The sequence below is a fragment of the Nicotiana tomentosiformis genome, chromosome 8, assembly GCF_000390325.3.
Source record: "Nicotiana tomentosiformis chromosome 8, ASM39032v3, whole genome shotgun sequence".
NCBI classification, from domain to species: domain Eukaryota; kingdom Viridiplantae; phylum Streptophyta; class Magnoliopsida; order Solanales; family Solanaceae; genus Nicotiana; species Nicotiana tomentosiformis.
The window spans coordinates 92,489,561-92,511,692 of NC_090819.1; the positions used below are offsets into that span (position 1 = coordinate 92,489,561).

General features: G+C 40.3%; 1 protein-coding gene across 1 annotated transcript; it reads left to right on the forward strand.

Moving 5' to 3' along the window:
- Positions 1-6,697: 6,697 nt before the first annotated feature.
- On the forward strand, positions 6,698-19,567 carry LOC138897832 (uncharacterized). The gene is made up of 3 exons (XM_070183850.1): positions 6,698-7,280; positions 7,524-7,588; positions 19,067-19,567. Exons 1-3 carry the CDS (start codon positions 6,698-6,700, stop codon positions 19,565-19,567), a joined length of 1,149 nt encoding a protein of 382 aa, XP_070039951.1.
- The last annotated feature ends 2,565 nt before the right edge of the window (positions 19,568-22,132 follow it).

The window sequence follows — 22,132 nt, forward strand, 5'->3', positions numbered from 1 at the left end:
TGCTAAGTGTTTTACCTGTTTAGTTGAAACTCTGTTTCTTTTGTTCTGTGCATTACTTGAAGGATGGATTTCTTAATTTAAATATTATAAAAAAATAAAGTATTTTACATTTAAAAATTTGATATTTAGACAAGGTGTTAAATTTGTAAAATATTATTTTGTTGAATAATTTGTGAGATTTCCGTACTCATTGTGATGGAGCCGTGAGCTCTTTATTACGGAAAATATTGTTGTTGATTTATTTTGGCATGAGCCGTGAGCTCTTTCTTGTGGAAAATATTGTTGTTGATTTATTTTGGCAAGTTGAAATATTTGGGCACTTGAGGTGCAAATTGTGATATATTGTAATATTAATACGCATGCGGTGGCATAAGGTCTGGGTGTTGAAACGCATACGGTGAGATAAGGTTGGCTTGATATGCGTGGCTAGTAGAGGAACTACTAGAAGTCATGCAGTGTGATAAGGGTGGCTAAAACACGGGATGCTATTTCGGAAAAAATATTTTCTTTAAAATTAAATGTGAAGGATCCCGTGGTGATATAAAGAAATGAGATATTGTGAATTTATTTATGATTTGGGACTACGAGGCGGTACCTTAGAAGTGCCCTTGTTGATATTTTCTTTATGGCTGCATTGTCTTTGGTTATTTTTGGTGTTTTCCTTAAAGTTGTAAATATATGTTTTCCTTCCGCGAGGTATTAATTACCCTTATTTTGTGTAGTTAAATTGTGACATACTACTTACTTGATTTATCCCCATTGTCATTATTGTTATTATATTGTTAAACTTTTCTCCTTGTCTTGTATTATTCCAGTAGGGCCTGACCTGACCTCGTCACTACTCTACCGAGGTTAGGCTTGGCACTTACTGGGTACCACTGTGGTGTATTCATAATATGCTTCTGCACATCGTTTTGTGCAGATCCAGATACATGTTATCAGACCAAGCATCTGTGAATTAGCCGTACGAGTAGACTTCGAGGTATATCTGCCTGCGTCCGCAAACTCCGGAGTCTCCTTCTATCCTTATTATGTTTCTTCCTTATTTTCTTTAGACTCTGATATATAGAGATATTAAGGATAAATCCTTAGAAGATTGTGACTTATTTCTACCGGGTTTTGGGAGTTGTAATTATGTAAATTTGTAGATTTATTTATTTCAGATTTCTATTGTTATTACTCATTGATAGGCTTACCTAGTCTTAGAGACTATGTGCTATCACGACATCCTATGAAGGGAATTCGGGGTAGTGACAATAAAGGCATGAATGCATACATAACGAAAAGATATCATAATATAATGTATGTCTCTTATCCTCGCCTGCATGGAAACACCCTTCGTGCCATGAACATATGATAATATAAAAATAATACCACGGCATCACCCTTCGTGCTTTTATTCACATCCTAACATGCTAATATAATTGAAATGGAACGACATCACCCTTCGTGCTTTACACTCTCAAATGGCACGACATCACCCTTCGTGCTTTACACTCTCAAATGGCACGGCGTCACCCTTCGTGCTTTACACTTTCAAATGCACTCTCAAATGGCACGGCATCACCCTTCGTGCTTTACACTTTCAAATGCCATGGCATCACCCTTCGTGCTTTACACTCTTCCTTACCAAGCACATGTATATCATTAACAAGCAAGGTAGGAAGCATAAATAACATAAGGGAAAGTATTTAAAAGACAACACAATACAACAATTCATATCACAATTTGCCCACCGGCCATAACCAACTCCAAAGATAAAACAAAAAATCAATTAATTTCAAAGCAAATAGTCCAAGCTCCACACAACGTATATAAAACCTCAAAACAACAACGGAGATAGAAAAGTAACTCAGCATAGGACAACACCTTCTTTAAACCAAATTTTTGATAAATATATTAACGCCTCTTTTTAAGCTTATTTAATTAATTATTTGTAGATGGAAAATCCATAATGAAAATAATTCCAAGAAATATCGAATCAACAAATACACGAAATTCACATAAAATCTAAGTGGCAATCACTCCAAATTATCATATAAAATACAAACTCGACAAACAAGGAACGAGGCATGACAATTTACTATGTTCCAGTAATTTTCCAATTTAATACATAAGGGTGTCTACGAATTTAAACCGATATAATTTGCACATATAAACCAAGTACGTACTCGTCACCTCACGTACATGGTTTACAATCACACAATTTTCACATAAGACTCAATGCCTAAGGGAGATTTTTCCCACTCAAGGTTAGACAAGATACTTACCTTTTTGTAGTTAGGCCGATATTCCAAAATAGCCTTCTTGCTTGAATTGACCTCCGGACAACTCAAATCTATCCAAATTGATTGTATAACTTCATTAAAATTTATCAAAAATAATTTCGGATAATAAAACGTCGACTGAAAATTTCACATTAAAAAGTCAACCAAAGTCAACGTGGGGCTCACCTCTCGGAACCCTATAGAATTTTCACGAAATCTGAAGACCTATTCCAATACGGGTTCAACCATACCAATTTTATCAACTTCCGATAACGAATCGACCTCCAAATCTAAAATTTTCGTTTTTGAAAGATTTTACAAAAATTTCAATATCTTCCATCAAAACTCGAATTAAACGATGAATATAACCATAGATTCATGAAATATAATCACACGGGAGTCAAGAACACTTTCAAACCGAGCTCCCCAACTCTTATTTTTGTCCAAAATGGAAAAAACACCGATTATAGAGCCTTAGTTGTTTCGAGCTACACAAGGAGCATGGGGCGCTGCCTGTGGTACAGTTTCCAGAACTCCAATAATTCCCAGTGCCATAGCTAGTGCCCTAAGCTACCCTGGGGGCTGGCGGCAACCGAAAATCTTTCCTGATACGGAAATGGGCATAACTCTCTCGTATGATATCCGAATTTGATGATTGTTTTTTCTATGGCTCCGAAATTTCAATATGGATCTAATGCTTCAATAAAAATTGAATTTAGAGCTCATTATATTAATGTTATAACATTTATTCTTGAAGAAATATGTCGAAACATCATAGAAAAATTCAAATTAAATTTCGTTAACCATCCGAAATCCACCTGACGCCCTCGGAAGCTCAACCAAATATACCAACAAGTCCTAAAACATCATACGAACTTAGTATATGCCTCAAATCACACCAAACAACACTAAAAATACGAATCACACCCGAAATTCAAGCTTAAATGAAACTATCGAATTCCAACTTCTACATTCGATGCTGAAACCTATCAAATCAAGTCCAATTGACTTCAAATTTTTGCACACAAGTCATAAATGACATAATGGACCTGTTCCAATTTCCGGAATCGAATTTCGACCCCGATATAAATAATGTCAATTCCCGATCAAACTTTCTAAAATTCTTCCATTTTCCAACTTTCGGCAAAAATGCGTCAAATTGCCCTACGGACTTCCAAATCCAAATCTGTACATACGACCTAAGTCCAAAATTACTATACAAAGCCATTGACATCATCAAAATCACATTGCAAAGTCATTTGCTCAAAAGTCAAATTTCGGTCAACTCTTTTCACTTAAACTTCAAAAAAATGAGAATTGTTCTTTCAATTTAATCATGTATCATCCGAAAACCAAACTCGACCATACACACAAGTCATTATGCACATTACGAAGTTGATCGAAACCTTAAGTTGCTGAACGAGGCGTTAATTCTTAAAACGACAAGTCGGGTCGTTACAGTACTATACATATAAAACTATGAAATAAATCTTTTCTTTCTTTATACTTTATTACAACGCATTTCACCTCGTTGATGTTTCACAACGGATCCTAAATCATAAAGCCCATGGGCTGCCCCTACTCGGAGACTATCATCCGATAAAAAATCGGATGGCCCGGGATATTAAATCCTGGAGGTACCGAGCCTATTAGGCAGGGCCCGAACATGAATGGCTACGGCCGCCCTAAAACATCTCGGAGACTTCCGAAGTCCGTAGTTAGAAAGTGAGGCCTTACGTATAATTAAAACTTATTAAAGGGTTACCCTCGGTAAAACATCATTGCATATGACTGAAACACTTAAGTGTCTTAAAGGCCTTCAAATACATCACAAAAGTTCGAAGCCGCGAGCAATCTAGAGTTACCATTGAATCTGGGGCCCATTCGGGCTTCCGGAGAATGGATGCTCCAGATTACGTTTGATTATATGTTAAGGCATTGTGGATGATTCATAAATAAAAAACTGAAACTAGACGCTGGAAAGTAAAAACACTGTGTTTCCAAAGGGAAATTTTTGTGTATATCTCAAAAAATATTTACAAAGGCACGATAATACGCCCTCAAAATAAACAAGAAAGAAAATTTACAAAAAGGGAACAAAAAAGAGCTAAGGCATCTCCGCCTGATCTTTATCGGGGATTGACTCGGCACCAGAACCTTCAAAACCTTCTGATCTTTTAGGACATTCAGGCTCATAATGTTCTTTTGCCTCAACCTCAAGCCTCTTGGCTTGTTCACTCTCAGCCGACAAGTAGAATCCCCGGGCATGAACCTCTTCGAGGGTCTCCTTCCGAGACAACTGATTTACATATTCGGTCTTTGTCCTTAAACGGGCCTCGACTATCTCCACATTGACTTTATACTAGGCCAGCATTTCTTCAACGTCGAAGAAAACAATCGAGGTTGCCTCTAACTTGGACTTCGGCGTAGTGTTTTCCCAATCGAGGTCGTCCCGTTCAGAGACGGTTGAACCCAGTTGTGCCCGAAGTTCATCGTTTAACCGAGACAACTTGTCAGCCTTGTCCTTTTCCATACGAAGTTGTTCCTTGACCGATACTAACTCCTCTTTTATAGCCACCTTTTCCGAAGCCAGCAGGACCATCCTGCCCCTCAGTGCCTCTGCTGTAGTCTTGACCTCATCCATCTCGGCCCGAAGCTGGTCAATCAAGTCTATCTTCTCTTGGACCTGCGAGGTTGCGTCATTATTCATCACATGTATCCTCTCATTTTTAACCTCAAAGATCTTTACCTTCTCGACCAGATCGACATGTTCCCACGAGCGATAAAAGAGTACCTTCTCCTTCTGTCTCCCGAGCTAGAGGGGGATCGGCCTCTCTGCCACCTTCTCTGGTTGCCGCCTGTTCTTCTTTGTCAATGGTGGACCTATGAGCAATAAATTCCAGATCGTTGTCCACAGGGTAATCCCTGAGCCGGAAGAGGGAATCGGGGTCCGACACCCTGAATTTGGTACTCTTATTATTTCTTTTTCAGACCCGGACAGTTACCCGTTTATTTTTGACCTCGGCGTCCGGGCAACCAAAGGATTTTTTCTTTTTCTTATTCTTCTCATCCTGTGCAGAAGCTCCTGTCTGTCCTGAAGCGGAGGGTTTAGTAAGCGAGGACGGGGCCTCATCCTCATCCAATTGCCGAAGCTCAGTGGTCTTGGACAAACCTGTAAAAGGGAAAGAGACTTAGCAGGAATGGCCACCTCGGCATCCGTGGCCGGGTTGGAAGTTGAAGGGACAGTCTGTTGAGGCATGGATTTGGAAGTTTTTTCCATCGAATTTTAGAAAATATGATGTTTTGAAGATGAGGATGAAGATTTGAAGATAATGATGGGGGTATGAAGGTCTCACTTGAAGATTTCAAAGTATATACAAAAATTATATATTTATATGTCGGTTTGGTTCAAATTTTTTTACTCAATACCAAACCGAATCAGACCAAACCTAGTCGGATTTTTTAATCGATTTGGTTTGACTTTTCGGTTTGGTGTGATTTTTCGGTTCGGTTTGTACACCCCTAATTACAAGTACTTAAGTTTGGTCTCAGTTAGTTTGACGATTCATGCAACATTAATATTTGTTGTCACACTTTCACCAAAGTTACGTAGTTTCACCTATTCAATATTATATGATATAGTTTAATTGAACTAATTTAAAAAATAAATATATTTTTTTAAACTTATAGTCTTAAATACATTATGTCGTTTACATGAATATAAAATTTTTGAAATTTGTAATTTTAAATCAGCCATAACATTTTTATAATTATAAGAACTTGTCATTAAAAGTAAATTAAAATAGAAAGTTCAAGACTTAAAAATGTATCACTCTCTCTTGAATGGACTAATAATAAAATTATGTCATTTTTTTAAAGGGGTGGAATATTATATATTGGACGATTTATCGGTAGGCAAAAAGACGAGTTTAAAGATTTTCTCCAAGATATTTATGTCATTGAGCGCAACGTACTACTATTGAACCAATTACCTCTTTGCAGCAGTGATTTCAAAATACTCTCAATCTGCCCCTTTAGATTTGATCATAAACTATGAACATATATTAATAGTATGATATCAAGTTAATTACCAGCATCAAGGACGGAGTAAGAAGGTTACTTATACTTTAGTTTAAGTCGTATATTTGTATTTAAAAATTTATTAAACTTGGTTTTGCATTCATTTCTTTTATAATTAATTTCAATACACATTTATGTATCTTTCCCGATTTGTACTAATTTATAACACGTATCCTTAGAACTATGTATAAATTTAACTCTATCCGTGTTTCGGGTAAACAGTTTGGCGCCCACCGTGGGGCTAAGGATAATAGTGGTTATTTGGTTTGAATCTCTGTGAAACACACTATTTTACACTTGCTCTTGGAAGTGTCTTTGATTTCAAGTTAAAAACAACGAACTATTAATTAATGGCCCTACCTATCGATAACGAAGCTGGACTTCAAGAGGAGAACAACAAATTGACGCCCGGGGATGAAAGGTCCCTCATCGACCCAGTTGGAACTCGAGTCGTAGATCCAATTGACGTTAATTCACAGGTGGACATTGAGGCGAACCAACGTTCCGACCCCGAAAACAACATTCATGGTAGAGCTCAATCTGCAGTTCGAAATGCCCAAAATGCTGGAGAAGACAGGATCAGCCTGCGTATGATTTTTGAAATGATGCAAGCTCAACAGGTAGCGATAGCTCAGTTGCAGAGCCAAACCCAGACAACGTATAGGCTCGAGCCCGGTCCACCCCAAGAAGTCACCCACAAAACGGGGCCAACTATAGTAAGGACAAATGAACAAGAATCAGGGACTAATCCCAAAATTATAAAAATGCTCGAGGAAGTGACAAAACGAATAGAGTCAGGAGAAAGGAGGATTGAAGCAAACGACAAAATGGTGAAAACTTATAAATCCAGGGTTGATCAGATCGCGGAGGCACCACCACTAATATTAAAGGGCTTGGATTCCAAACAATTCGTACAAAAGCCTTTACCCCTAAGTGCGGCTCCAAAACAGATTGCCAAGAAGTTCCGCATGCCCGAAATTCCTAAATATAATGGAATGACCGACCCCAACGAATATGTCACCTCTTACACATGTGCCATCGAAGGGAACGATCTAGAAGATGACGAGATCGAATCCGTATTATTAAAGAAGTTTGGTGAAACCCTGTCAAAAGGAGCGATGACATGGTATCATAATTTACCGCTTAACTCTATCGATTTGTTTGCTATGCCTGTAGATTCTTTCGTAAAAGCACATGCCAGAGCCATAAAGGTCGAAACCAGGAAGTCGGACCTTTTCAAGGTAAGGCAAAAAGATAAAGAGATTCTAAGAGAGTTCGTATCTCATTTTCAAATAGAACGAATGGATCTACCACGGGTCACAAACGATTGTGTCATTCAAGATTTCACCCAAGGACAAAACGAACGAAGATCGATGGCTTCAAGACGGTTGAAGTAGAACTTGATCGAGTACCCGACTATTACCTGGGCCAACGTACACAATCGATATCAATCAAAGATTAGTATCGAAGACAAGCAGTTGGGTTCTGGGTTCGTTATTAAAAGGGACACCGACTGCGAACCAAGGTTGAATAGGGATCGATACCGGCCGTATAATGAAGATCGTAGGGGTAGCGAACTGGAACGTAACCCCGTACGAGGTGAAAGGAGAAGTGATCAAGGCCAAGGGTCTCGAGGACTGATGAACAAGAGTGGGTTCGATAGGCATACCGGACCTAAGGAAGCACCACGGTTATCCGAATATAACTTCAACATTGATGCATCAGCCATCGTATCGGCTATCGGACGCATCAAAGATACTAAATGGCCTCGACCTCTGCAGTCCGATCCAGCCCAGAGAAATCCCAATAAAATGTGAAAGTATCATGGCACCAATGGCCACAGAACAAAAGATTGCAGGCAGTTGAGAGAGGAGGTAGCCCGGTTATTCAATGAAGGGCACCTTCGAGAGTTTTTAAGCGACCGGGCCAAGAACCATTTCAAAAACAAAGTGTTCAACAGATAAAACGAATAAGAAGAGCCACAACACATCATCCACATGATCATCGTAGGGATCGATGTTCCTCGGGGGCCGGTGCTTAAATGCACTAAGATGTCGATTATAAGAGAGAAGCGATCTCGAACTTAGGATTACATACCTAAAGAAACCTTGTCCTTTAGTGACGAAGACATGGAAGAAATCATGCAGTCCCATAACGAAGCACTAGTAATATATGTACTTATGAATAAAATTCAAGTTAAACGTATGTTAATTGATCCAGGTAGTTCGGTCTATGGGACCAGGTGGTACCCACAACCCTAGTACTAAACGGATTCAATATGGCGTGTGAAACTACTAATGGCGAAATACGTTTGCCAGTAATTGTAGTCGGGGCCATCCAGGAAATGAATTTCCACGTGATCGATAGCGACATGAGATATAACGCCCTGTTTGGGAGGTCGGGAATCCACAACATGAGAGCTGTACCCTCGACCCTTCACCGAGTTCTAAAATTCCCAACACTAGAGGGAATCAAAACGGTCTACGGGGAGAAACCGGCTGAAAAGGAAATATTTGCCGTCGATGAAGTGATTCATATATCATCACTATCATCGACATATGGATCAAGTTCGAAGGAGAAACGGGACACCAAATAGCAATCACAAACCTCAGCCTCCACCCAATAAAAGAATCAAAGGACTGACGTAGATGATGATTATGGGATCCCTCGATCCTTTATGGTCCCCGATGATTCCGATGCTACTAAATCAACGTTCGAAGAACTGGAGCAAATCACGCTAATCGAAAATCTGCCCGAACGAAAGGTATAGCTCGGTACGGGGTTAAATCCCAAGCTTAGGAAAAAGCTTATTCAATTTCTTATAGCTAACATGAACTTTTTCTCTTAGTCCCATCTTGACATGACAGGGATCCTACCTGAAATAACCACTCATAGACTAAGCTTGGATCCGAAATTCCATCCGGTGAAGTAAAAAAGAAGGCCCAAATCCGAGGTCAAACATGCCTTCATCATGGACGAGGTAACCAAACTTCTTAAAATAGGATTAATTCGAGAAGTAAAATACCCCGAATGGCTAGCAAACGTGGTGGTAATCCCTAAGAAAGGAAGTAAATTTAGAATGTGTATAAATTATAAAGACCTAAACAAAGCATGTCCTCAGGATTCTTTCCCATTCCCTAATATTGATCGTATGATCGATGCCACGGCCGGCCACGAGACTCTCAATTTTATCGATGCCTACTCCGAGTAAAACCAGATACAAATGAACCCAGAGGACCAGGAAAATACCTTGTTTATCAATAAGTACGGTACCTACTATTATAACATAATGCCATTAGGACTGAAAAATGATGGTGCAACTTATCAATGCCTAGTAATCCGAATGCTTGAAAAACAAATAGGAAAATCAATAAAAGTTTATATTTATGACATGCTAGTTAAGTCCGTGCGAGCAGATGTTCATTTAAAGCATTTGCAGGAAACTATTGATATACTGAGGGAGTACAATATGAAGCTCAACCCCAAAAAATATGCATTCGGAGTTGACTCGGGTAAGTTTCTTGGTGTCATGGTGTCCAATCGGGGAATCGAGATCAACCCCGATAAAATCAAAGCTATCGGGGATATCACGATATTGGATAATGTGAAGGCCGTGCAGAGGCTAACTGGACGGATAGCCGCCCTAGAAAGATTCATTTCGAGATCCTCAGATATAAGCCACCAATTATTCTCACTACTTAAGAAGAAGAGCAACTTTGCATGGACTCCGGAATGCCAGCAGGATTTGAAGGAACTAAAGCGGTATTTATCAAGCTCGCTGCTGCTTCATACCCCGAAAATGGATGAACAGCTTTACCTGTACTTGTCTATCTCGGAGATAGCGGTATGTGGATTCCTAGTTCGAGAATAACGAGGTATGCAATTCCCTATTTTTTATATCAGTCGGACCTTAGGCGAGGCAGAACCTAGATATCCACACTTAGAAAAATTAGCGCTTTCTTTAATAAGCGCCTCTAGGAAACTAAAATCATACTTCCAGTGTCATCTGATATGTGTTGTAACAACTTATCCTCTTCGAAATATTTTTCACAAACCCGAGCTTTCGGGTCGATTGGCCAAATGGGCAATAGAAATCAGTGGGTACGATATTGAGTATCGACCCTATACCGCCATCAAATCTCAAATCTTGGCAGACTCCGTAGTTGACTTTACACCGACCTTCATACTCGACATCGAAAAAGAACTACTAATAAATACGGGTACCTCTTCGGGAGTCTGGACCCTCTTTACGGACGGTGCCTCGAACGCGAAGGGGTCCGGACTAGGCATCATATAAAATCACCAACAGGTAATGTAGTTAGACAATCTATTAGAACTACAAAATTAACCAACAATGAGGCCGAGTATGAAGCCATGATTGTAGGTCTCGAACTAGCTAGAAGCTTGGGAGCAGAAGTCGTAGAGGCTAAGTGTGATTCCCTATTCGTGGTTAACCAAGTCAATGGGACTTTTGAAGTCCGAGAAGATTGAATGGAAAGGTACTTGGATAAACTACTAGTGACTCTACATTGATTTATGGAATGGACCTTGCAACATGTATCCCGAGAACAAAACAGCGAGGCCGACGCCCTTGCAAACTTAGGTTCATCGGTCGAAGATGACGAACTCAACTCGGGAACTGTCGTACACCTCATGAGATCGGTAATCGAAGAAGGTCATGCCGAGATAAACTCCACAAGTTTAACCTGGGATTAGAGAAACAAATACATAGAGTACTTCAAGAACGGGATGCTTCCATCAGACCCAAAGGAATCGAGAGCTCTGCGCACAAAGGCATCACGGTTCACCTTGTCCGAAGATGGAACTCTATTTAGGAGGACATTCGATGGACCATTGGCAATATGTTTGGGACTGGGAGATACCGATTACATCCTACGTGAAATTGACGAGGACACTTGTGGAAATCATTCTGGTGCCGATTCGCTGTTCCACAAATTAATCAGAGCATGATATTATTTAACCTATATGGACAAGGATGCAAGGGAGTTCGTTTGAAAATGCGACAAATGCCAAAGGCATGCACCCATGATTTATAAACCCGGGGAACTACTCTACTCGGTCCAATCTACATAGCCTTTTATGAAATGGGGAATGGACATCATTGGCCCCCTCCCATCGGCCCCAGGTAAAGCTCAGTTTATTTTGTTTATGACTGATTATTTCTCTAAATGGGTTGAAGCACATGCTTTCGAGAAAGTCAGGGAAAAGGAAGTAATAGACTTCATTTGGGACCACATCATATGTCGATTCGGGATGCCATCTGAGATTGTATGTGATAATTGAAAACAATTCATCGGCAGCAAAGTAACTAAATTTCTCGAGGACCACAAGATCAAAAGGATCCTGTCAACACCTTATCATCCCAGCGGGAACGGACAAGCCGAATCAACCAACAAAACCATCATCCAAAATCTTAAGAAGAGATTGACCGAAACCAAAGTAAAATGGAGAGAAATATTACCCGAAGTCCTATGGGCATACCGCACAACATCGAAATCCAGTACCGGAGCAACACCATTCTCATTGGTTTATGGCGCCGAAGCTCTTATCCCGGTCGAGGTCGGAGAGCGTAGCATCAGGTTTCGATATGCAACAGCGGAGTCAAATAAAGAGACCGTGAATACGAGCCTAGAATTGTTAGACGAAAGACGAGAAGCCGCTCTCGTTCGATTGGCCGCCCAAAAATAGCGAATTGAAAGGTACTACAATCGAAGAACCAATCTTCGATGTTTTAACATCGGGGACTTGGAGCTAAGAAAACTCACACTCAATACCCGAAATCCAAATGAAGGGAAACTGGGTGCAAACAGGGAAGGACCGTATCAGGTTCACAAAATCGTCAGAAAAGGATTCTACAAGCTCGGTATGATAAACGGCAAAGAACTACAGAGAAATTTGAACGTATCGCACTTAAAACGATACTACTGCTAAGGTACGACCCTCCCATGTTCATATGTATTTAGAAACTAACCCTTGCAGGTGTTACAGCAGAAGCAAGGATGGATTCTTCAACGTGAAACATTTAGGTCTGAAAGTGAGCGTTGCACTCTTTTTCCCTTAGACCGGTTTTTTTCCCAAATGGATTTTCAGGCGAAGTTTTTAATGAGACAACCATTGATCGTACTAACGTAGAACAATTCAACAGTATCTAAAGCCTCTTTACAATCAACCTCGAATACTGGGGGGGGCATTGCCCCCGAATATCAAGTTCGGGCAAGATCGTTACTTCATGGAAACAGGGTCTCGATAGGAAAAATTTGTAAGGGCCAAATGGTCAAACGAACCATGCTCACATAATTTGCTCGAGCCCTGGCTCAAAACATGTACGCATGACTTATAAAAGAGAAATTTCTTCTTTACCGATATCTCATACCTCAGAAAGGTTCTTCTACTTCATATTCTCGATCTATTATGCAAACAGTCTTAAGGGTCGACCATGGCTGGAGCTCGAATAATTACCCCATAAATCGGGGACTGCCATCCAAAAAATCAACGAGAACGAATTATACATAACTTAAGGGCTACCTTAACTCAAGTTCGAAAAATCATTCTCAGTCGACTACAAAGACCAATGGCTACTTTAATTCGAGTTCGAGAAATCATTCTCACTCGACTACAAAGCCTAAGGGCTACCTGTGAGCACGTGATTTTTGCCCGACTAAAATATTCTTATAGAAATTCACAAATAGATTTTTTCTTAATAGTTTTTAGTTTTTATAGAATTTGTAGGAATTTTGGTTAAAAGTGGCTTGCATTTAGTTGCATATTTAACATTCTAAAATCATAAGAAAAATCCCAAAATGTCTAAAGTATTTTGTGCATAACATTTTAGATCTAGTTGCATTTAGGATTTAATTGCATGAGTTAATTGCATTATTAAACGAAAATCAAAAAAATATATATATGAGTCATTTTTATATTTTAGCTTTAAATTGCAAATTAGTAATTCTTCCTTCATTAGTCTAAATTAATTAATTGTGGTAAAATAGATAACTAGGTTTATTTCTACAAATTAGATTGATTTAGGACTTAAGTTAGGTTTTAATTAATTTTATTAGGATTTAAAATCAAGAAAAAGAAAAGAAAAGAAAGAAAATTCTGTTTTGGTCTCGAATTTGGGCCAAAACAATTTCTGGCCCAAACAATCACCCCAAATCCGCCAAGCCCAACCCCCTCACCCGGTCCAGTCTCGCGACTAATGTGAATGACGTCGTTTTGGCTGAATTGATCTCGACCCTTCAATCCATCCCCATCCAACGGACGCAGTCCACTCTCACGCCCCATATAAAAGGCCCATTATACGTTCCCTCCCCCAGAACCCTAAACCTAATTCCAGAGCAACAAGCGGCCCCCCTCCCCCCCCCCCTTCTCTTCCTCCGCCGAACTCACTTGAACTCAAGCGAGTTCACTCCCCTCCAACTCATGCACGTGATTCCTTCACCCTCCCTCCTCCACGTCACCCGTCCTGTAACGACCTCTGACAGAAAAGATTCCTTTCTCCCTTAGGCTTCACGCGCTCTTAGTATTGAGAACGATTTCGGATGAATGGTGGTCGTAGGATCTGAGGGATTCAAGATCCTAGACCTCCATTTGTCCGATTTGGTTCACAAAGAAAGGAAATCGAATTTTTGCGGATTTTTCGGATGGAAAAAAGGAATTTTGGGGCATGACTTGGAGAAAAGGTATGAAAATTTCGGTTTTGGGTATAAAAAGGGAGGTGACTTCTTGAAAGGGAGAGATTTTTTTTTTTGGGAACGAAAATTTCAGAGAAAACAAATCGGAAAGGAAGGCTAGGGTTCTAAAATGCGTTCTTTTTCTTCTCGATGGTTGATATTCACTTTGATTTTATGGTTTAGTTTCAGAACAAGAAAAAACAAAAAAAAAAGAGAAAAACATGTTCAGTTTTCTTTTGTTCCATTTTATTTCAATTACTGTCTAAAAATTCGAATATATATATATATATATATATATTCCGTCTCTTCTTTTCAATCTGGATTTTGGGTTGAAAACTGGAGTTTGATTGAGAAGTTGTTGAGTTCGCCGCTGCTCGAGGAGGTTTTTTGCTGAAATCCTTGTTTGGACCTCATTTTCTTCATTGTAATTCGTCTTATCATTTAAGAGGTCACATTTTAAACTCTGTTCTTCTTCCGCTCTGCAAATTATGTGTCATGAATGTTGGCATTACTCACTTAATTTCTCTTATTTCTATATCTTGGCGTATATGATGGTGTCTTAAATATTTTTGAACTTTGAATGGATGAGTTTATTTTCAACAGTCATGCCGTAGATTTTGATTTCTTTTATCGACATGTTTATGTTGTTTATTTCTGAACTAGCATATCATAATGGGTAATTTAAGTTATATGCTTGTTTATCTCCTCCGCCTCCATGATTTACTGTGAGATGTTAGTCCATAATTTGGATGAATGTATTTGATCTCTGATTTTTCGTTATCAGCTTGATATATTGGGATAGTGAGAGTGGTTAATGGGCTATAGTAAAGGATTAATACCCACAGCACTGGCAGAAATGGAATGGGAAGAACGACCAAGTTAGAATGGGTTATTACTGTAAAATGGCCATCATTAATGTCCAGAAATGACTTTATTCTTTATATGAAGGTTCATCCCTCTTCCTGTTATGTTTCCTCACCAAAGTTTGCTGTATTTTTGTTTTGATTCTACTTGCTTGGATACGACTGAGTTCAGTTTCTGAGTTACCTCAGATCTTGTTCAATACCACGTTGAATATGTTTCATGTTTAGCTCATTGTTATCAGCTATCGTATGGTGAGTCGTATGATTATCTCTCTTAAGTGGCTAATTTCTCCATAGAGAACAGACCCCCCCCCCCCCATTTCATATACTCAGATTTTCTGATTTGGGTCCTGAATATATCATTTGGTTTATTGATTTCTGAGTTCACTTGACTTGTTTGTTAGTATTACATGAGTTTATATTGAATTCAGTTTATGATTCTGTCGTCTTTCCTTGAACATGCTTTAATGTGAAGTTGGTTCCAAGTAGTGAGAAAACTGCGATTCTAACACCTTGAACAGCAAACTAATTTGGCAAATGAAGCAATGCAGTTAAGAAATATCGATTTCTATACTTCAAATCTAGGAAAGTTTAATTGTTGCATTTGTTTGTAGTTGATGAGAAATTTCTTTTAGCATTTCAGTTTGTTGTAATTAATTACAAACCAAAACTGAATTATAATGTCACTAATGCTGACTCTCTAAAAATTAGACTTTGCAGAAGCCTATTAAAACCGTCATCTTACATGTATTGGATTTGGTAGTGCCCCGACCTGCATTAGTGTTATTCTGCTATGTTTAGGCTGGGAATTATGTCATTGTTGATTTGGGGTTCAAAATTCAAAATACCCTCTTGTGATCATTTTGTAACAAGTAACAGTAAAAACAACATGATTTTATGCATTCAATCTGGCAGCCTGTCCTATTTTGATTCATATCTTTGTGAACGTGATTAAAGTCTTAATGTTTGGTTGGGTTACGGGTGTATAGATTTTGGTATTTTGCTTAGTATAAGGTGGAATCTTGAAGTGGGCAACACAAAGCTCCATACCTCTGGACCTTACCAATGATCCCCAATTTAGCAAGACTTAATTAACTCAAACCCTATAGCTTACCTTAGGCATTGAGCAATAAAATTATCGTGACTATGGGTACGGTTCCCGTGGCATAGTTATGATACGTAACCCCAATTCGAGTGTGCGTTTCGCGTGACTCGACTACAACTTCAAACAATAATAAAAATAAGCATGTCGTAAATCGCGGGTGCATTTCATGTGGCGCGGTTTGTGATATGTGCCAAAATGACAAGTGCACGACATCGTGACTTGTTCCAGAAATAATTTCATAAATAATTAAAAGCGGTTAAAAAGTAAAAATGCACAATAGGCTTTAAATATATAATAAATCAGATAATTAGGCCAAGTATTAATTGTTAAGCGACCGTGCTAAAACTACGGAACTTGGGAGTGCCTCACACCTTCTCACGTGTTAACAGAATTCCTTACCCGGTCTTCTGTGTTCGCGGACCATAAAAATAGAGTTAATTTCCTCAATTTGGGATTTAAAATACATCGGTGACTTGGGACACCATAAATTATTCCAAGTGGCAACTCTGAAATAAATAATAATCCCGTTTCGATTAATGTCACTTTAATTGGAAAAACTCCCCTATCCCCCCCTCCCCCCTGCGGGAAAAAGGAGGTGTGACAGCTCTGGCGACTCTGCTGGGGAACGAACCCAGAATCTCTAGTTCAGGGTTCAGAATTCGAGCTTAGAATAATTGTGGTACTTGGTTTTGTTTATTATCTGATTTTTATGTGTTTGAGCCTAATATGCTAAATGCTGATTTTTACCGGTTTGATATTATGTGAACTGTATATAAACTGCTACGAAACCCTTCTTCTCTCTGAGTCTTCTAAATCTTCTGGGGAGCGTGCGCTTCGCGTGGCTTCTTTTTTGTTAGAGTCATATCCTAATTTTAGAATGAGGTTCGGACAAGTTACAAAGCCGGTGAAGCTTCTGTATTCCCAGTACGCTGCCCACCCTCGGCTCGAGTTGTCCGCTCGGGTAAGCCAGGTCTAGAACAATACACCGAGGATTTAAACTTAGAATAACACAGCCTCATGCCGGATCCCTAGTAGGTACGTTTGCTTGCATTATGTGCATTCGACTTTGGGGACTCAACACAGGGGTTGGGTCCGTCTAGGATAGGGGCACCCAAAAATTAAAAGACCATTCTGATGCATTCTTTACGTGCTACTTGTGCATTAATTTGCTTGGCTTGTATGTTGACCGGCTTCTTGAATTAAAAAAAAAATAAAAAAAAACACAATGGAAGAGAAAAACCAAAGAGTGAGGTAGAATAGAAAATGCCCGGTTTCGATAATCCTGATATTAAAAAAAAATCCCGTTATTCTGCAAAAGTTTCAAAAAAAACAAACACAAAAAAAGGGGAAAATCTTTTCAAAACAAATCATATCTTTCTATGCATCAAAATTGACCGAACTATGCGGGTTTGATTCTCACCGGATGTGAGATACGTAGGCAACCCTCATCGGGTCCGGCCCCGTTTTTGCAAAAATAACCAAAAATGGCCACCTATGGCTCTTTCCTTAATTCTGGCCACATAGCAAGCACAGCTTTTAATTTTTTATTTTATTTTTTTATTATTCTTTTTGAAGGGTTGAAGGGTTGAAGGGTCATGTTTGCAAAGGTGGCTTTGAGTTGTTTGAATTTTATCTTTTGCAAAAAAAGAATCTTTCTGTTGGGGTCAAAAATAAAATAAAAACATATATAAAAAGTCATTTGTTTTTCACCAGCCGCCTTTAAAATGTGCAGGATGAGCACTGTTGAAAATATACCTTTTCGAGTCGTAGACGAGATTCCGCTAGGACTCCATATGTGGTGGAACGACCTGGAGGAGGTCTGCAAGCGTTCTGTGACAAAGGCTTTAGGTGGGCTCACTGGTCTTCTGGAAATTAAAACCAAGGGTTGATATAATCGAAGCTTTGATACCGTTTTGGGACCCGACACACAATGTTTTCCACTTCTCTGATTTCGAGTTGACCCCTACACTAGAGGAGGTAGCAGGTTATGTTGGTTTCGAAGGGAAGTTAAGGCATCAATATCCAGTAGCACCAAGAACTGTAACCCCTCATAAGTTTTTGGACCTCCTCAGTATCAGCCGGCAGGTTAAAGATAAAAATTTAGCCGGAGGATTCTGCACATTTCGTTTCTTATACAGCCGGTATGGAGACCCCCACGGATTTGAGGCTCCGGACACTGATTTGAATCATCAGGGGAATAAAGACAAATGGGAAGCACGTAGGGGTCTGGCCTTTGTGGTGGCATTTTTAGGTACTCTGATATGCCCAAGAAGTGACGGACATATAGAATTGGGGATCACAGGATTGGCTGACTTTATGGTCAAAAAGGCCAATGGCACTATCATACCAATGATTCTAGCAGAAATTTACCGAGCTTTAACCTCTTGTCGAGCCGGGACAAAGTTTTTCGAGGGTTGCAACTTGCTTTTACAAATGTGGTTGGTAGAACATCTTCGTCATCGCCCAGGTTACATGAACTACAGACTGACCGGACTGAGGCATGAGTTGCCAGAAGGTACTGAGGCATGGTTCACGTATTTGGGTTCTTTAAACGCAAATCGAATTGAGTGGACTTTCGGTTGGCTCCCGGTCGACGAAGTTATCTACATGTCCGCCGGAGTGTGCTTTCTTTTATTAATGGGTCTTCGGAGTATTCAGCCATATGCCCCACATCGGGTCCTACACCAGTTGGGCAGATACCAAACAATCCCCTATGACGAAGATTTGAGTCCACAGGTTATTGAAATATGCCCGAAAGTCACGTTTCCAGAAGAAAGGGTTCGCCAGATTTGGCACCAATGCAGGTTCCTGGAACCACAAACTCAAGTACAAGATTTGTCCATAGGTAAAGTAGGATCCAACTACGCCACGTGGTACAGGAAAAGAAGTTGGATCGGTCAAGAGCTAGAACAGCCCGCCAAAAGGCCCCATGTCCAATAATTCACCGATGGAGCATGAGAGCAATGGGTTTGGTTGGCTAAAGAAAAGGAATACCGAACTACTATAAACAAGCTAGAAAAACAAATTCAAAAAATCAAATTTAATAGTAGTTTGCAGGCAGATGAAGATGAAGGGGAAAAGAACAGGTTGGCCAAGGAAAATGAAGCCCTTCTAGCCCAAATCCAGAGAATGAAAATAGCCGCCGAGACACCAGTAAGAAGTGAGAGAGATGAGAAAATTATAACCAACCTGAGGCGGAAAGTGCATGATTACGGTTTTGACTTGACAAAGGTCGAAAGGGTCTCGTTCAATGCTCAAGCAAAGCTGGCCAAAGGTGCGGAAGAACACGCTAGATTAGCCCACCAGTTGAAGCAGAAATATGACAAAGAAGTAGTAATTTTACAGAAAAAGCCGGTTGCCCTGGAAAATGAAATGGTCAAGAAAAATAAAGGATTTCAAGACAGAAAGAGAGCATTGCTATGCACTGATTTACCAATTACAAGAAAGCCTGAAGCAGTTACAAGACCAAAACAACATAGATACACAAGTGTTAGAGGCTCGGGCCCAGCAGATTGGACGTTTGCTTCAAGAAAAGGGTGTCATCAGAATGAGGATTAAAGAGATAGTTGATTATGTTGTAATGAAATGCCATGACTATGAAGACATGACCAAGTCTATATTTTTTGCTTCTGTAATGACATTCGTCCGACAGGTGATGGTTGACCTAGACCGCCTTCAAGAAGATATTGCCCGCAGGCCCGTGCGGAGACCGGCTGATGTCCCGCAAGCCTCCGGAGTACCAGTGGAGGCTCTTATGTATTTTTGATTTCCTTTAGTAGTCTGTATTTTATTTTCTCCGAGTCTTGTTCGTCTTTGTCAAGATTGTCTATTACTTTATTTCGAGTCTGTAGATTTTTCCTTTTGTAGTCATCGCTACTTTTAGTCCTTGTAATAGAAAATCCAAAAAGATGTCTTTTATTAATGAAATAAATTATTTCGTATCTATTTCTCTGAACTACATAATGATCTGATTCATGTGGCGTCATGATACGTAGACAATCCCCATAGGATTCTATCATAATCTTAAAAGAAAACAGAAAAAAGAGAGAAAATGAGGAAAGAAAGAAAAAAGGGGCCAAACTAAAGGAGGAAAGAATAAGAATTAAAAGAGCGAAACACAGCAAAAGGAAAAGTCAGGATTTGAGAATTTGGAAAAATCGGGATGAAACACATGAGTCGTCGCAAAGAATTTAGAAACGTTTAACTGCTCAGGTGCATTACATCCCCAATATGCGATTCCCTATCTGTTGAATTGCTTTAAAACTGACCAAGTTATTGTGTGTGCATAAAGACAGGTTCTATTTTAGGTGGTTAGTTTGTTGGCATCCTAGCAAGTCACCCCTATAACACCAGATCAAAGTGCAAGGCAGTCATGACTAGCAAAGAATCGGATACGGGTGTTGTCGACCCGCCAAGGGAGATCGTAGAATCGGAGTCTGAATAGAAAGAGGAGGTCTACAGGTTGAAGCATCAAATGGCAGAAATGTATCAGGCCTGGATCAGGGGGCATCCTCCACCTTCATTCCCCGCTAACTACACAGAAAATCCCGCTTTCATCCCACCACTGTCACAAGCCCAGGATCCCACTACCATTGATCTGTCCCCTCAGCACGCACCAGGCTTTACCCCCTATCACCACTACCCTGGCACCTCGTCCCAAACTTTTCATGCTCCACCAGCCAAAACAACCGCATACCCTGCTCTGACATCCGCCCATGTTTTCGTAGCCCCTCCACGAGCTACCCTTCACAGATCTTCTAGTGAACCCGCGTTCCAAGCTCCAGATACCCAATATTATGTTCCGAAACCAACTTTCAAAGTTGCAGATCCTCATTCCCACGCCCCTCACTTTGAACCTCCCGTCGAAACTGAGAAACCATCTCGGAACGTGGAGCAGGATGAGATATTCAGGAAAGTGAAGAGTCTAGAGCAATCTTTGAAGAACATGCAAGGGATAGGAAGCCAAGTAAGTGTGGCTTACAAGGATTTATGCTTATTTCCGGATGTCCAACTTCCCGCTGGGTTCAAGATGCCCAAGTTTGACCCGTACGATGGACATGGAGATCCCGTGGCCCATTTGAGAGGCTTTTGCAGCAATATGAGAGGCGCCGGTGGGAAAGATGAATTATTAATGGCGTATTTCAGTCAGAGTCTGAGTGGGGCGGCTTTAGAATGGTACACCCGCCAAGACGCTAGCAGGCGGTACACATGGGATGACTTGGCTCAGGCCTTTGCTCGGCACTTTCAGTACAATATAGACATTGTCCCAGATCGCCTATCTTTGACCAAGGTAGAGAAGAGGCCCAATGAAAGCTTTAGGGAATATGGTTTCAGATGGAGAGAACAAGTTGCACGAGTCTACCCTCCAATGGAGGAAGATGAGATGGTCGAGTACTTACTTCAAGACCTAGAGCCCACTTACTTTGGCCATTTGATCTCAACCATAGGTAAGTCCTTCAATGATGTGGTAAAAATGGGAGGAATGGTGGAAGAGGGACTCAAGTCAAGCAAGATCATGAGCTACTCTGCCATAAAAGCAACCACACAAGCAATTCAAAATGGCACTGAAAGCCTGTTAGGCAAAAAAAAAAAAGATGTCGCTATGTTTGTCTCTGGATCGTGGCGTGGCCCAAGGGGTCCACCTCACCAGTACACCCAAACTCGACCCCAACCCCAAGCCTACACCCAAGCTCCATATAATACATCTCAGCATTATCTCCCACCACAAGACCCTTAATATTCTGTCGGGCTATCCCAATACCATGTTCACCACGCACAGTCATATGCTCAACCCCCTCCTTACCCGCAATGGCGTGCTCCAACTCCACAAAATCCTTATACACCCCTACAACCATACCAAAACCCTACTGGTCTAAGTTTTCGACCAAGGCCAAATTATAGAAAAGAGAGGCAGCAGCGGAAAGAAACCTTCACCCCTCTCGGAGAGTCCTACACTAGTTTGTTTCAGAGGTTGAGGCAGTTGGACGTTTTGAGGCCGATTAAGCCAAAGGTACCAAACCTTCCTCCAAGGAACCTCAATTATTCCCTTAAATGCGCATATTGTTCTGATGCCCCGGGGCACGACACAGAGAAGTGCTGGCATTTGAAGAGGGCGATTCAAGA